At 37.6% G+C, this 18,129-nt stretch overlaps 2 protein-coding genes across 2 annotated transcripts; one reads left to right on the top strand and one right to left on the bottom strand.

Moving 5' to 3' along the window:
• The first annotated feature begins 4,984 nt into the window (after window positions 1–4,984).
• On the top strand, window positions 4,985–8,980 carry LOC145499795 (uncharacterized). The gene has a single exon (XM_081479318.1). It carries the CDS (start codon window positions 5,706–5,708, stop codon window positions 6,732–6,734), a length of 1,029 nt encoding a protein of 342 aa, XP_081335444.1. The 5' UTR covers window positions 4,985–5,705; the 3' UTR covers window positions 6,735–8,980.
• A 207-nt stretch (window positions 8,981–9,187) lies between these two features.
• On the bottom strand, window positions 9,188–10,191 carry LOC145500862 (beta-1 adrenergic receptor-like). The gene has a single exon (XM_081480397.1). The coding sequence runs from the start codon at window positions 10,189–10,191 to the stop codon at window positions 9,346–9,348; it is 846 nt and encodes a 281-aa protein (XP_081336523.1). The 3' UTR covers window positions 9,188–9,345.
• Window positions 10,192–18,129: the final 7,938 nt, after the last annotated feature.

The following is an 18,129-nucleotide window of genomic DNA, read 5'->3' as shown; positions in this document are numbered from 1 at the left end:
ACTTGTATTGTAACTGGTCATATATTAAATCAGACCAGTCCCGCCCTTAAACATTGTCTTTTAAATAACTTTCATAACACCAGTAATATCACAAGGCCTTATGCTGCAAGATAACTGTTATTATTTTTCATTTTTTTGTTTGTGTGTGTTTGCGTAATTTAAAATGGGAATTGGGTTGTTCTCGTTTGTTTAGAAGTGGCTGCTGTGTCAGTGAAAGGTTTATTGAACACAATTGTTGGAGGTAGGCACCTGCATCCTTCTTGCTTGAAAAAACATCCATATCTCCATAATTACTTTTTAGATCGTAATTTCTCACGAAGGTCGACATGGCAAGGAAAAGAGCGAAATTATTTCTATGCAAACGGCGCACATACATCTAAGGTTAAATGGTTTGAAGTGATGGCTTCAAGACACTTAACATTACTTCAAATATAAACAATATGGACTAACGCTATAAACATTTATGTCCGTACACCACGTAGTACAATGTACTATGAATTTTAAATTTTTAAACTATTGGTTGGAGAATTTTTGGTTGTTGGATTAGGTTGGTTATTTAAAATAAAGATGACTTCGAATCCAAAACTACACACGTACATGATAAGTAACAAGGTTCCATGATTACATACCTCCTAGTGACCGTGTTCGAGGTCTGTACTATAAGTTATGACTGGTTTGGTTTTTCCCTTTCGATTTAACGGAATATGCAGTATAAATAATATCTTCTCATACATATATTTCTCGATGTTCTTCGACACGAAGAAATTCTTGCCAAATATTTCACTTGTGCTGATGATTTATTTACCTCCATTTTGACAGCTTTGCTGCTTCCTGTTAGGGAGATAGAGCCTTTCCTTTTTTTGATTTATTCCATCATGAACAAATGTTGACCGATGGTGAAAAGTCTAATGACGTTTAGATAACTAGTCGTTTTCCTATATGGTAAAAAATTATAACGCTGTACCTCGTACATAATCATACAGAAAAAAACGCATTTAATTCTTCTATGATGGCATTGAGAATAGTCTGTCTTAGATGGCAACAACGCCATCGCCTTATGTAGTCGACCGAATGTAATTCATTTGAGTTGATTGAGGAGAATCCCCTAAAAGGACGCCTGATCAGTGGACGTTTTCGGTAACAGCAAGGGAAAAAAATCAATCAGGCCTAGTGATTTTAAGGCAAAGTACGCCCGCTTATTTCTTAGTTCAAAATTCTATGCTATAATTGTTTCTTTGAGAACAATTGCAAAAGCCGATAGCAAAGAAAAAGTGCAACCTAACAAAGGTGGCTTAAAAAACCTACCTCCTCAATTTTAGAAAGTAGACCTCAGCGAGAAATTGTGCGTCCGCGATAAGCTCTTTGGGTATGGAAACCCTTAAATTTGGCTTATATGTGTTTTGCGTGGAAATGGAGATGCATGTGTGTTGTGCGCGCGCAAATCTAGGTGTTCGGATATCGTGTGAGTAGGTAATCTTGGGTGGTCTAGTAGGCATGTCGTGCCCACATTTTCCTCTTCGTGATTAGTATTAGGAGTACACGGATCTAGAAACGGCGTCCCCAGCAACCAAGATAGGTATTCCACTGACGTCAAACTCACTAAGATGTTTCTTCCAGATATTCAGTGTTGTCCTTCCACTTCCTTTGTCCTGAAATGTCCATACACCCTTTCACATTATTTCAGATAATATAAATTATTATATGGCTAACGTCGTGAGTAGGCAAGATGAATCAAATCCTGCGCTGTGATTGGCTACCCGAGCGGGCAAGATGGAGCTATCTTGCCCGCTCAGGACTACCCGCTGGGTCCCGCAAGAAAAATTTCCCCGAAAGCCATATAATAAATCCTTTATTGACCAAGCTTGTTCGGTCAAGATGGCTGGATATTGGCCTCGTTTTTTTTTTTGCGAGTTTATGGACCTCGACTCCTCACACTTGGTCAATAACCCATACATATCGAAACCATCGTGGTGGTTATCGTGCACACTGGAAGCAGGGGTGGAGTGGTGAGGAGAGGGCGTGCCTTTACGCCAGTGTTTCCCAAATTCCAATAGTGGACTCAAGGTGTCAGAATTTTGCCAGTTGCATTACACCACCTTTATAAAATCGTTTTTCATTGGCTCATTTTAAGCAATGTTTTTGTTGATGATGATGCTCTTGATGTTTGTTTTCGTCCTATGACTATATTTTCCCTTATGTTTATCCACAGGTCGTTCGTTATCAAGGAGGCACCGTGGCCGGGTGGTAAACTCGTCGGACTTGCAATCCAGACGTCCTGCGTTCGAGTCCCGTCGAGTTCGAGTCAGTTGCTTGCTTGGGCCCACTAGCCCTTTTGCTATAAACACTGCCGAGGGTAAATAAAGGCTTATTATTATTATTATTATTATTATTATTATTATTATTATTATTATTATTATCGAATTATTCCCTTCAGCCCCAAACACAGGAAATTGTAATGATTATCTTCGTAATAAACAAGGCTATACATAGCTATATAACAAATTTACCTGATTGGATGGTGATACATGTATAATTGATCAGCGCATGATAACAAGCTGCCAGTTACTGCAGTAACAAGCAGTATTATAGTGCATGGACATTAACCATTGTGAGCTATTTTGGTGCGATGTTATATGTATTCTACAAATCAATAGTTAGTGGCCGTCAAACAGAAGAATACTGACCGAAAACTATCTCTTTGCATTCTTTAGGAAATAAATATTAGTGCTATATCTTAAGCTTTCATGACGGGAACAGTAACGTGTGAATGTGTGCCACATTGTCCTTATATTATGTTATCGGTAATTATTAGTTATCGTTCGGATATGTATAACTGGTCTTCGAACAAGTTTTCCTCCTTTATCGCCGATTTCTTATCAAAACATTTTCTTATAGTTTTGATCCCTAATTGCAGCGAATTCTGAACCCAACTGAGCTGTGTTATCAGTCTTGTGGTACGGTTTTCAAGTGATGACTTGAATAATTAACAAGTTGTCAACAATGGACTTTATTTTTACCTGAAAGCGGGTGAAATTCAACCAATGTGCGTGGAGATCGATATTTTCATCCCAAGCTATACAAAATCTCTATAGTATTCTCCTTGATTGAGTTGGAGCTAGACTAAAATTATTTTTAACGAAGTAAATTTCAAGACGATTACAAGTCTACATTGAGAATGATATTGTAATTATTCATGGTAAAAGCGGTTATTTGGTTTTCAAAACTTTTCGCTTTTTTCTGGAAGACATATATTCCTAAGGTCGGAGAAGTTTTATGTATGACAATTGTGCGTCATGTGCCTCAGTAATTCTGTGCCTCTCTATTTTACCTTCAAACAAATTCACATCATTCGTTAGAACGGCAACACTAAAAAGTCACCGAGAATACAAATCAAATCTACGGAAGTTTACACTCATTCGTTTGACCAAATGATAATAACGCTCTCGTCTATATCTCTGACACTTTTCAAAGTGAAATCCAAATTTACCGATGACTTTCTTTGAAATGAAATATTTCAATAATAACGAAATGTACCAAGGAAAACATCTGCATAAAAATTTGGGAAATAGGTGACCTTGGGAGAAAGTTTAGAAAATTTGTGCTGTTGGGTTAATGTGTTTTTAAACAAGGACTAGATTCGCCACAAGGTAAAATGAATAAAAATCATAAATATTTCAATAGGTTTAGTTCACTATGATGGCCACTCAGTTTGCTCTGCAGCAAGTTGCGTTATTGAATCAGTGTTATGTTAATTCTCAAAAACTGACTTGTGTAATTCTCCATGACTTGGTGTTAGGCTATAACAGGAGCCATAATCGGGGACAGAGACCGTAAGCGCGCGCCATTTCTAGTATTGGGGTTGTCCCCATGATATGGGACAATAATTCTATTTTTAGAACAAATTGCGCCATCGCCTGCGGCACACGCGCGTACATACTGCGAGGATTTCTGCGGATGTCGCGCCGGGGAAATGGCGTCCGAAATTCCCGAAATATTTCATGTTTTTGGTCCACAACTCAACGCGTTTACGTCTGTTGGAATTTTGCTTAATTAAGTATTTTCGTCGTAAGCTGCTCCAATTTGAGTGAAGTAAGGCCGCGTCAAATTTAGGTATGTTCCGCTTTAAGCTTATATATATCGCTGACCAAGTTGTGTTCCGACGGATGCTTCTTTTACATGAGCTGTACATTACTCCACTTTAATTAAATTTCACATATGTTGAAGATTAACGGCTTTTCCATTACACAGCAAAAACCTAGCTGGATATATTTAGATATAGCAGAGCTTCAGGACTTCATGGTTTCCTAGCTCCTCTTACCACACGCTTGCGAGGAATTTGCCAGTCTATCGCGACGAAAAGTAAAACAAAATGCGCGCGATGCGTGTTTTGTACAGTCAGTAAACATAACAAATTGGACTTGGCCGCAATTTCGGGTGAAAGCGTACATCGAACACAAACAATAACTCTATAGTTTTTAAATATGGTTAATATTGATAAATGTTTGAGAACATATTAAAAGCTAAGCTGGAAATATGTGAATAAAGCAGAAATAATCAGCAAAGTTACAATGACGCTTTCTTTAATCAACTTCGAATAACGATTTCGATTTTGTTGATCGAGTTATCAAAACTCCTTGTCTATTTTCATTTTCGCATTGTAAAACTTCACTATGCTTACGTTGAAGAAACACACATGATGTTAGTAGCCTTTTTTGCGTTCGTGAAATTTGTTGCAGCATCTCAGCACAAAAGATAACGAAAGAAATCTTTGTCAAGATTTGTTGACAATTGAAAACATCGACTCGGACTTGAAAGTGCATGAGCTGCACTATGCAAATGAGCTAATTGTACGCGTCAGACTTTCCTTTCAAAAACTTTTGCCAACTCACCAAACAAGCACAAACAATAAGAAACCATAAAAACAGGTTTTGGTTATGATTAAGCATTGTCTGAGAAACTCACAAATTAACTCGATACCAGAGTACAGAGTTTTCTTGCTATATTCTTAAGTCAGAACAAACACAAAAACATACGCGTACGGTTACAACAAGCGCGAGCACTTCTTATTATTCATTCCCAGCGCGAGATTGAAGTCTTGTTTTCGACCCTGAAAAACGCACCTTTTCCGTTAGCTCAGAGCATAAAACTACATATAAGCGCCCTGGTTCGTATTCTCTGTCTTATTCCCTGCCATCGCGGTAAAAAATACGCAAGAGAATCTCGCAACTCTCACCATTTGATCACCAACGTGACAGCATCCACGCGAGAGCCCCCGACACGTGCGTGGATCGCGGGGATATATGACGTCAGGATGGCGCAATTTGTTCTAAAAATAGAAAAATTGTCCCATATCATTGGTGCGCGCGGATCCCAAGACTTACGGTCTCCGTCCCCGATAATGGCTCCTGGCTATAAAGATAACAGGGCCTCGTGAAGCGAAGGATCATTTAAAGCCTGGGACGAGTTGTTTAAAGCCCGATTAAGTTAACCCAGGATTAGCGAGAATTGTGCTTTCAGTTTTGTAACTTTTCGATGAAGGTTTCTGTCTATATTGTTTGTCCTTCAATTTGGAGTTTGAATAAGCTCAAACTAGACAAAACATAAGTAATTAACAATGTTATACGCGAGAAAAATTAATACTTCGTTAACTTTTAAACCTAGGTTAGCGTTAACCATTTTCAACCACAGATTGACTTGCAAGAGGAATGAACCGCTTTTTTGATCCCGTATTTTGTTATTATCAAATTAACACTATTCATTTTGATTTTCAGACCGGAAGAACGAATACCTCATTGGGCGTAAATACAAACTTTTCAACAGAATTATCCACTGAGGAAGCCGATAATCTTGGTTCAAGGGTGCTAACTGCTTGGTGTGTGGTATTTTCTGTTGAGGCAGCTCTTATTGTTTCTGGAAATCTATATGCTTTTGTCGCTATTATAAGAGGCTATTTTGATCTCGTCAGATACTTAACTGTCAGTCTTGCCTTTACGGAAATCATCAGAGGTTTCACTGCCCTTCTGATTGTACTTGGTTTGCTACATTCAGATAGACTTGGATGCCGTGTGAACTATCATGAATTGTTCCAGACATTACAGACTCTCTGCGATGTATTCTCACTGTACTTTTTGGCGGCAATCTCTTTAGATATGTATTACAGGATATTCTGGTCTCTAACGTACAAGCTCACCCGTGTCAGATGTTACATGACAACGAACTTTCTCATTTGGATTCTCTCAATGGGGATCACGATGACCTACGCTTTTGCCTTGGCTGGTTTCTATCAGCTTCCTATCGCTGATGTAGCAGTTTGGTTTGTTGAGATTATTGATTTGACCATTATTTTCACCAACTACATTTTGATTTGGTTAAAGCCTAGATGCAGAAGAAACTCTCCTGTTTGGGGGCTTGAAAAAAAGAACTTCGAGCTTTCCAAAGCGTTTTCTCTTTGCGCCATGACCTATCTTGCATTATGGTTGCCAGTTCAAATTCTCCAAGGATTTTCGCATTTTACTTTGGCTTTCCCATGCAACGCAGTATATTTTTTAACATTTCTCAAAATTTTTTGCTCTTTCATCTGTCCTGTGATATATTACATGAAACTTTCGTCATTACATAGGTCCTCTACATGTAGATGCACTATGATACGCCATAAGCATACATCTATGATTCCACCAGATAGCTCGCCGGTCATAACGCTCAAATCGGCTTCTTATTTAATGACGGCACTTTGACTCAATTGCAAAAGCAATCGATTTACCTCATTCCTCCAACAAAATTCCGAACACCATGACCAGAACAAGAATAACTGAATAAGAATCGACGAGCGTTGTCTTCCTGACTAAAGCCATCAATACATGGTGTTCAATTGTAGAGAAAAATAGTACAGATACTGCAGGTGTTGAGTAAATAAAATGATCGCTCTATTGACCGCATGTTTGTTTTTTGCAATCCTTGTGCGCACGCTGAATTGCATCAGCAAAAGCGCGCGCAAAAACTGTGTTCGGCCACCTTAACTGGTGCAGTGTCAAAACTGCTTATCCTGGCTTAAAATCATCTATGCTTTTCAGACTGCAATGAGTTATCACAGACATTTAGGGGTACACGGGGGTAGGAAAAAAAATTTCTGATGAAGAGGTACTTTTTATCAATTCCCACCAGCTGTCCCCCTCCCCACCCCATAAAAAATGAACAGTCCCTAATGAGTGATGTTTCTTTCAAAATAACAAAAATAAATTGCAGTAACTGGAATAAATAAATAAATGAATACATGAATAAATAAATAAATTATGGCAAATTGATAATAATATTGTGGAAGTAGGGTATGGTTTGCTTCAACAATCACTCAGTTAAGGGCAACCAATGTAAATGGCAAAAAATAACATTACAAATCCAAGATTAATGTGCTGCATGTATCTGTTTTGTAGGCAAGTGTGATAAAGATGATTTTGGTCTTGCCAAACTTGCTGGAATGTGTTTAAAGTAAAAGGCCTACTAATGAGTGTGCCTCAGTCATTGTCATTGACAATATCAATGTTAAAACTGATGAGAGTTAGAGATTTATCTTCACCTAGTGTTTAGTTGTTGTATGTAACTTGTATTTGCTCGGTGTGTCCATTCCTAGGTTCTCAGTACATGTGAGGGGCCCTCATGTGAGGCCAAGTAAAGGGAAATAGGGCTCAATGGCCTGGTTGAATTACATGAAAAGAATGTTTTGGACAAATAATAGACCTCACACTATTTACAGTGGTTGTAACTTAAATTGCAGATGGGAGATGAAAAATCACTGACTTGCATCTACTTGAAAATAATAATTTAATTACAAAGTATGTTTTTTAAACTCAGCTCCAGGTGGGTTGACAGTCATGTGTAATATAAATTCACATGAAACACTTATTATTTATTGATTTAAACTTATGTATAGTCTCCCACTACCGCCAACATTCAAAGGAAAACAAGTGTACAGAAGTGGGAGATCAAAAATGACTGAACAATAACATCCAAGAGTAGTAAATTTTTGATTGAGATAACAATTCGAGACAGGCAGTAACATGGTAATGAATATGTAAATGCAGGGTAAATGAGATGATGTCTCAGTTTGGTAGACCAGTTAGTATCCAAAGCAGGATCCAAAACCCTTGAACACCCGAGCCACAAAATTTTTCACTTATCATGATAAAACAAGGGTATAAATCACACAATCATGGCGTGAGCATATGACAAATCAAGGGAAAAGCCACAATTTCAAGTCCGATTTTCTTAAAGTTCAACTATCGCGCAAAAATAATCCACAATACTGATCATTGTTATCCAGCAAACGAAAGCTCGTGTGCTAAACAAACGTTTTCAGCATAGCATGATTTCCATTCACTAGTTTTGATGCAAAAAAAGCTTACCTGCAATTGAGACTTGGCAGATAACTGGCCTAGATATTACACTGGCAGCTTCTAGAAAAGGTTCGTTTGATTCTCATGATGAGTGCAGAAATCGGTCCAGAAACAACAACCTTCTCTCAACTCGCAACGAAATGTGTCCGCCATTGCTGTCCGCGTGTAGTCCGCACGTATATGACATATCCACGCGAGAGCCCTTGCTCCATATTAGGAAGTTAAATTTGATTGGTTCGGAATAATCGGCAGCACTGAACCAGAGTTAAACGCTTCTAGGTGATATGCTTCTGTCATAACGTACATTGGAATTACCAACCAGAAAATCTCGATGAGTTTGTTTATTTTCTTGATGGCTGCTCTTCCGCTCATTGTTTGCATCGTATACTGTAGAATTTGGATTCCATCAAAAGCATCAAATGCAGATGACTCATCGACGTCACAGGAGCAGAGACAATGTCGCGAGATACTGGTGGCTTTTCGCCGTTTATTTCGATTTTGTTTGCCCTACCCTGCAGAGGGTCTTGTTCACGTGATCCCCCGGAAATGCATGTTTCATGCATATGTTCCCTTGTACCCTACGTTCCTGTAAACGCGGGTTAAAATTGATCCCCTACTCCCTAAAACCATTGGGAGACCTATTAAATGGCGTCGGACACGAGATGCTAACCAACTGTCAACGGTTATTTATTACTTCATATTTACCCAAATACATGTTACATAGGAAAATATCGCGGTAGCAATTTTACTTTTTTTTAAAGAAAGTGAACAAGTAACATACTCACAGTAGTTGCTATTCATAAATTAAACTAGCAAAAATCTACGAGATATTTATTTCTCCAAGCGTTACAATTGCATCATATCAGCTGGATTATAATCATGGCATGAGTTGCTAGAACATCATATAAAGACAGTGCACTTGAAAAGTGGATTAGTGCGATATTTGTTCGGCTATTGCCTAACGTATTAACCTCAGGATTATTGGAGTGACCGCGGGATTTGCACTGGAAAATAGTTGTGAAACAGCTTTTCTGTAATCTGGCATTCTTAGACAATAAATCAAAAAATTGATAAACGAATTACTGAACTGAAGGAGTTTCAGTACTAAAACGACCACAGCGAGCATTTTTCTACTACACGGCACACACATATTTACTACAACTAATAGAACTTTGAATGGTAGCCAAGTCAACACAAATGTTCCTGTTATCAAAAACAATATCTGAGACATCCTCGCCTCTGTCCTCGCTCTTACTCCGTTTTGTATGCGAGAAGTCTGCTTACGCCAGATGAGGCAGTAAGAAGTGCACGTTATTAGCAAAGAAGTAGACAAACTGATAGTAATAACTGTGAAAATCTGGTGATTTGCCACGATTGAATAGTGCTGTAACACTCGAACTGAAGTCACCGCGAGGGAGAGGATCCATGGCGTTGCTATGGCAATGGCGTAGCTATGAGAGGATAACTGCCGATGACGAAGTGGCCGACTGATGGCAAAGAGTCGTTCAAGAGAAATAACAGTCAATGTGAAAATGGAGGAGAGACCTGTAAACATATCGACACTATCAAGAACGACTCGTGGCATGAACTTGTCTTCAGAGATGACTGTGATCATATAAATCGGTACTGCAAATAATCCAACTAGGAGATCAGCTATTGCCAAATCGATTAACAGGTAAAGAGAACGTTTGCGAAACCTTCCCTTGACAAGAACTGCAATTGACAGGGAGTTACTAATAATGATTACAACTGCTGACACTCCAAAACACACACTCCAGAACCAGTTCCAGCTGTTGAAGTTCATGGTGAGTACACAACACAAGTAGAGAGAGCTGCAAAAAATAAATAAATAAATAAATAAATAAAAAGATAAATAAAAAAGGATACGATACAACGTAGGATTAATTAAGAAATAGAAAACGTGTACCGTGTTTCTATCGAGCTATAGAAACACGAGTGGAAGTTTGGAAGAACGAGAAATGCTGTGGGAATACTGTGGGCTGTTTCCACAGCTTTTTCGAGTTCTTCCAAACTTTCACGAGTGTTTCTATAACTTAATAGAAACACAGAGAACATGTTTTCTATTTCTTTTAGAAAACACCGCGACGGTAAAAAACGAAAACAACTTGTTTACTTTGATTATCAAAATGTAAATTCTCTTTGCAAGCACCATCATTATGTCAACTGCTCGTGCTGGTTCTGTGTTTCCATCGAGTTACAGAAACAAGATTTGTAACCAATCAGCGCGCGTATTTTCTTAGGGCTGTTTTCTATTTTTTTTTTTTTTTTAAAAAAAAAGGTGTACTTTATTAAAATATAATAATAATACGTTGTATCGGTTTCCAACGTATACCAGAAGGATCACTGTCTGCGGTTGCTTGCCTAAACATCATAATTACAGTCATAAAGTGAACATGGCGACGCCCGGGTGGTATAGACTGAACACGAAACACTTCATAATGAACAAATGAACAAATGAACAAATGAACAAATGAACAAATGAACAAATGAACAAATGAACAAATGAACAAATGAACAAATGAACAAATGAACAAATGAACAAATGAACAAATGAACAAATGAACAAATGAACAAATGAACAAATGAACAAATGAACAAATGAACAAATGAACAAATGAACAAATGAACAAATGAACAAATGAACAAATGAACAAATGAACAAATGAACAAATGAACAAATGAACAAATGAACAAATGAACAAATGAACAAATGAACAAATGAACAAATGAACAAATGAACAAATGAACAAATGAACAAATGAACAAATGAACAAATGAACAAATGAACAAATGAACAAATGAACAAATGAACAAATGAACAAATGGACAAATGGACAAATGGACACATGGACACATGGACACATGGACACATGAAGACATAAAGACATGAATACATGAATACATGAATACATGAATACATGAATACATGAATACATGAATACATGAATACATGAATACATGAATACATGAATACATGAATACATGAATACATGAATACATGAATACATGAATACATGAATACATGAATACATGAATACATGAATACATGAATACATGAATGAATAAATCAATGAATCAATGGAAGAATGAATGAATCAATGAGAGAATAAATGAAAGACTTTATTTGTGTGTCAAAGAGGATCTACAATTGCAGCTTTAGAAAAACCAATTGGGGGCACTATTTAGACATTGAACAAATCATGTTTGAATCACTTTCGGAGATATTAACTTGAAACGCCAGGGCCACTGAGTTAATGAGAAACATCAGATATACTAGCTTTGGAATTTAAACTGCTTTTCAGCCAATCTCCTCTTTACTGTTATTCTATAAACAAACAAACCATAAATGTTTAGCGTCCAGTCTGTGAAGTGTTTTTTAAACATTAATATTTTTTCTTTTCAATAATTACTCAACCCCCTTCCACTTGAAACTGAATATAACACCCAATCTCTTACAAAAGATTCTTGAATGCAAAACCGTTTAAAGCACTTTCTTCCCAAAAGATAAAGTTGAACTCTTGTTTAACTGTATTTAAATTTTCATTTCAATGGGGAGATGTTTAAAAACTAATTTGAACAATAAAATGAAAATTAAGTAAGAAGGAAAATATCTCTTAGTGCCTGAGGACGTGGTGTGAGTTTGAATGTAATGCTAATAGCATCAAGCAAATCCACCTTTTCTACGTGTGAATTAGTTAGTATAGGTAATCATACGGTTTCGAGTTCAATTTGGAATTAATTTGCACGAGTACGTTTTTCAAGGTTTTTTTCGGCGAGTGCAATTTCAGCTTTTTTAAAAAATTCACAAGTGCTAATTAATAATATTAACATGAAAAACTTCGCGTGGAGGAAATGCCGGAAGATCTTTTTTGGAGCCATTTTTTCTCATTTTAGAAACTTTTTTCAAAGTTTCCGCACTAAATTTTCGCCATCATTTTGCGTGATATGATTGGCTTAGAAAATTGCCTTTTTTCTTTCAGCCAATCATAATCTAGGATTACGTTGTGCAATTTGCACTTGTGTTACACGTTTTGTACTGGTGTTACACTTTTTGCAGTGTGTTAAACTTGAACTCTATTGCTCTCAGCCAATCAGAATCGACTAATTTTTTCATGTATATTATTAAAATAGTTATTTTATTCAAAAGACCAACGAAATGGATAAATACGAGTGTCTGTTAATTACTATCTTAATATATCTCCTTCTTTTCTTCCCTAAATGGCTAAACCTCACGACATATGTCATTTTTTTGACTGCCAAGCACCTTGCATAGTAAAAAACATTATGTAGAAAACTGTCTGAGAAATTTTCGATGTACAATTTCATGTTGCTTTTACAACTTTTTTTTTTTTGTGCAAGGATGATGACGTTTCCAAAGTGCTTCTGTTCGTGGAATAAAACTGTTTCAAAATTATATTAATATGCCTCAGAGTTTACAGACTAGGCTTTTGTCGATTGTGCTTGCAAAACTGGCAGATTATACTCCTAGCACTGCTCAAAATTTTTGGGAGTTATCCCCGAATTATTCTCGTTTCTCTAAATTATGCTTCTCGCATCAAAATTATGCTACTTGGTTTTTAAACAAAATAAAGAAAGAACAGGGCGAATAAAGACAAACAAGGAATAACGCCGTTTGGAACCGTCGTTTTCTACAATTCTGAACATTCTGGCTTGATTTTGTATTATTTCCCTTTAATGACAGTGAAATCCAAGATGGCGGGTCAAATGGCGTCACATGACGTCATAATAAACAAACATGGTATCACCCTGTAGAGCAAGCTCAGGGCTAAATTATGCCAAGAATTATGCAAACACAGTCGACAAGTCACTTGTCAGAAGAAACATGGTACCCACATTCAGCTTTGTCCAAGTTATCCACATAGCACGTTCTTCCTTTAGAAACTTGAAAACATTAGTCGAAAACTTCATAAAGCCATTTTCATTCATCATAAACGGTGTCTTGCGTCCTATCCTTATTCTAACCTTTGGAAACCTCGATTTTCTTTCAGCTCAATATAACACATGCCCCACTAGGGTACTCTCATACACAGATACTAGAGGCGACAGAACAAGATGGCATATCTTAGAGGCATGTAAAATTAGATCCCGGCATTATTTGCGGGCATGTTTTAACCAGCCTTATGGGTTAGTTAAAAGCAAATCTACGAAAAAAGTGTATTTTGCTTTAGTGAAATTTCTTCCTACCTTTACCTTTGTAGTTTTTCCTTGGTGTTCTTGGACGTCCGTCTTGTCAAATTGCAGACACTTTTATTGTATCTGGCAGCAGCTTGTATTGTTTGGAGAAAATATATGCTCGTAAATATATATGAATTATTGACCAAGTGTGAGGTCAAGATGGCTTTTTTTGCATGGACCGAGACGGAGTCGAGGTCCATAAACACGCAAAAAAAAAAAAAAAGAACGAGGCTAATATCCAGCCATCTTGACCGAACAAGCTTGGTCAATAAAAGATATATTATGTGGCTTTCAAGGAAATTTTTCTTGCGGGACACGGCGGGTAGTCCCGAGCGGGGAAGATAGCTTCATCTTGCCCGCTCGGGTAGCCAATCACAGCGCAAGATTTGATTCATCTTGCCCGCTCACGGAGTTAGCCATATCTCGTCTCAAAGTCGCATTCAGTTTTATATCGCGATTTAACCATTATTTGAGAAAACTAAACGAAAAAAACCGATTTATTAAAATATAAATTCCTTGTGCGCGCGAAGAATTGTTTTGGATGTTGGCACGTCATGTTGTTTCCTGTTTGTCGACGAATTGAGACAAATTTAACTTCATCAAAAGCTGACTTTTCAAAAAGCGGTTTCGCCATCTCGCGTGAGCTATATCTAGTTGCAAAAATGTGTGGTGTTGTCCTGTTTGCTTTCAGGCGATGGAAGAGTGCCCTTATTCCAATGCATGGAAGCCTCGATATTTATTTAATAAACTATATAACGCTTATATCCCACTAGGGCATTCTCATAAACAGGAAATAGCAGCGACAGAACACGACATAATATCCTAGGGGAATGTAAACTTAAATTCCTAGTACGCGAGAAGAATTGTTATTGATATTGGCACGCCATGTTGTTTTTAATGTCTCAACCAATGTACCTCCCTTCCATCGCCGACTAAAAGCTCGTTTTTACATTAAGAGTCATAGTCTATAAGATTTAAACTTTGGCCGGCCACCGTACCTCACCGATTTTGCTGAAATTTGGCATGGAATCTTGTTTTAGAGTCCTAACTACGAAATGGATTTTTAAAAATTCCAATTCTTTTTACTTTGGAAAATATCGAGAAAGTCGATTTCGAGTGACCTTGGCGGCCCGCCAATATGGCGAGTCGAAGGAGTTCTTGTTACTTCAATCCTGATCCTGCCATCGTAAGTTCTCGACAATTCTTGTAACAGACATAAAGAACTATCCTTCTTTGGCTTACTTATTAAAATAAATCCGGTAAATGATAAGTTTTGAACGACCAACGGCCAAGAAGCACGAAGGTATATTTTCTTAGCTTTGAAAAGTCGTAAATTTACTTCAAATTGGAAGGGCGATATCTTCGGTGTTATCTCGATTGAAGTAGCCAGTTACCCAGAGTGTAGCTTAGTTATGGCTAATTTGATTCCATTAATAAAAATTCGGGGAAGTTGTAACAGCGTAGACTGAAAAATTATGTTATCAGTAGTAATTTGGCATTTTCTGCGGAACAGCTTGTTAAGCCAATGTTAGTCGAGGAAGATAGAAAACGATTCCTGTCGCTTAAATATTGCAATTTCCATGTTTTCTTACTAATGTGATTCAAAGAGCTGTGTTTGAAAATAGGATTCAAGATTGCGTGTGCGATTTTCAGGGAAAATTTTACACCGTTCACTTTGTTGTTGCACTGTAAGCAGTCTACACTGACATTCCAAATTACAGATTTGAAATCACCCAAATGCGTGAACATGCACCGTTCAAGTGCTTATTCAATTGATTATCTTTTTTAAAATTTCTCTTACTCTATTGGGATATTGAAATCACCTATCTTCTGGCATGAAAAATATGTTTGTTTCTACGCACAACAATGAATGTCGATGAAATGTGAAATGAACATCATGAGGCGCGCCATATCACTAATTAAATTTATTCATTTGGTCATCTGAAGTGTGCAAATGCTATATCTAAGTCAATGAAACCGATTTTTAGGTTTAATAGTTACAGTAGTATCGAGTAGCACGTTTTACAAGTATTTTTTGGCGGAACTGCAAGTTTATTTATAATATTAGTAACGATGATATGATACCGTAAAGTTGGCATGGAGATACGGTCAGTGTAAAATATGGGCTGCCGACTGTGGACTGCGGACTACGGACTGGGTGTAAAACACGCACTGTCAATTTCAAGGTATAACTAGCACGGCGTTATCTTTTAGAAGGATCTAAGTCGTTCAAACTTGATGGTTTATTAATGACCGAAGAAACGGTAAGATGATACTTTCCGTCTAGTTGTAAATCTACATTTTTTGATGGCTCGGAGTGGGGTGTAAGGGAGGGCCAAAATGTTGTTGTTGTTGTTGTTGTTTTGTAGTGGTGAATGCGCTTAGCTCCACCTAGCTAGTTCACAGCTAGGCCGCGGATGTCCGTCTGCTCTACAGCAAAATGTAACTACAGCGAAAGGTAACTCTTAATGAGGAAACAAAAATAAAGTTTTGCAAAACTCTAAGGCAAGTTGTTTTGCAAGTTATCACAATGCAACTCTTATATCATGGGCTCACAGAAGACGTGGTTGAGTGGTAGCAGGAACACTCCAATAAAATGGCGGTTAACGCACCAACAAACGCAGCTTTTCGTTTTCCTTGTTGAACAGGCACTTCCAGTTTAAACAAGTGACAAATTTCTCTTAGTTTACTGATTTTTAATTTACTTAGCTTCTGTGAAGTGACGAGTTCGCAAAGATTGTAATCGTCGTACATGACTGGGTTCTTGGGCTGTATGTGCTCCTCTGCATTTCGTAAGGTTGCCAGCGCTTCTTCAGCTGCTTCATAGTCTTGGTCGGAAACTGACTGGGCTTCTGAGTTTTCGCATTTTGCCCGGCGTGAAAAGAAACTTTGAATTTGCGTGGAGAACAAAACCTCTTCGTGTAAGAATTGTCTCTGACCATCAACATCTCGAGGAATTTCCATTTGTCTTGCCACTGTCACATAGTTTCCTGCAGTAAGTTGAAAACGCCTGCAAAAAGCATATACTTGTAATAAGGGAAGTACCGTTAGAAACGTATAGTGGGGTATATACCAAAAGCAAAAATAAAACTTTGAGCAAGGCAGAATTGCGCAAAAAAGTGATGCACAGCGATCAGCCCAGGCAAAATTCCCTTTCGCATCAGAGAGTAGGTACGATCGAGAAAAAAGAAAGAAGAAAGAAAAAGAAACGTGGTCACCCTCAGTGTAATAAGTCGTATCGTACTCTTCTATTGGTCCGCTTAGTTTGATTCTTAATGTCAACTATGTGAACCGCGGCAGGATGCCCTTTCCCCAGACGAAGATTATCCACTCAAGAATATTCCGCTTCAAGTCACTTCCCAGCTTAAAACCCAGATTAGCGGGCGTTAAGGATAAGTCGTATTTCTAGGAACCGTCGATACAGCGGGTATAGAACATCAAATTATGGGGCGAAAATGTTTACAATGAAATAGATATATAAGTAATTAGAATCAGTACCTGCTCTTGCCCAAAGAAGCTGAATTTCTCTTTTAAGCGAAGCATCTATAACGTTGAAACCTTTGAGATGTGGCCTTACATCTCTGGTGCATTGTAAAAGCGATACTCACTCGCTTGATGCTATGCTTTGTCCGCAGCTGTCCGTAACAAACTTTGAAAACCCACATCTAACCATTGTTACATTATCTTTGTGTTGATGAAAGCCATTCAGAACTGGAAATCGATGAGCAAATCAAAAGCTCTGAAATGAAAATCAAGAAGCACAAATTTACATTGAATCTCCACGAGCAATTCAGTTATCAAGTAATCAATTTGAGCTCAACTTTTGTTCTGTTATCCTTTTAAAAGCAAAAACGCTTCTGAGGTACGCTGAGGGTACGGGTAATATTGCTAAAGAAATAAAGATAGAAATGAAATAAAACCACTTACCTTAATTCAAACCACAGCAAGGAAAATTCTTCACCCTGTTCACGGTAGGATTGAGTGAATAAACTTAATTAGCGGATGCGCGCGCTGCAAGTTAGCGAATGGGAAAGGATGTTCATTTCACATCAGTTTGTCAATCAGTCATCCTCGTTATGTCCACGACGTTCATCGTTCAGGCTTCAAATTCTACTGGGATACACAACTGTTTCACAATAGAAGCTAACGTGGGTGGTTTTTATATGCCATCTAGAGAAAGGGGAGTACAAAGAGGAGTTTAAGAGGACTTAATTTGAAACGTGACGCAATTTGCATTTTTGTACTCAACAATGATTGAAATTATGTCGGTCGGTATTTCCGCGATAGTTTGTAGCCACGTAATCTGGATAAGATAAACAGTTTTTTTTTTCGATATTGGAAATGAAAATTGAGTTCCTATGTTCTGGGTGATTTCTAAAATACTTTGATTTGGAAAAAGTAAATCGAGTGGGTGTTATGAAGAATGTTTACAAGTTAACAACAAAATGATTCATGACAGTTCAAGATTTCTCCAGAAATCACGTATCAACATTTTTTTTAACATGTCTTAAGACGTAGGGTATTT

Source organism: Orbicella franksi, chromosome 10, assembly GCF_964199315.1.
Source record: "Orbicella franksi chromosome 10, jaOrbFran1.1, whole genome shotgun sequence".
Lineage (NCBI taxonomy): Eukaryota > Metazoa > Cnidaria > Anthozoa > Scleractinia > Merulinidae > Orbicella > Orbicella franksi.
Note: the sequence above shows the minus strand (reverse complement) of the source record. Positions and strands in the feature narration are given on the sequence as shown.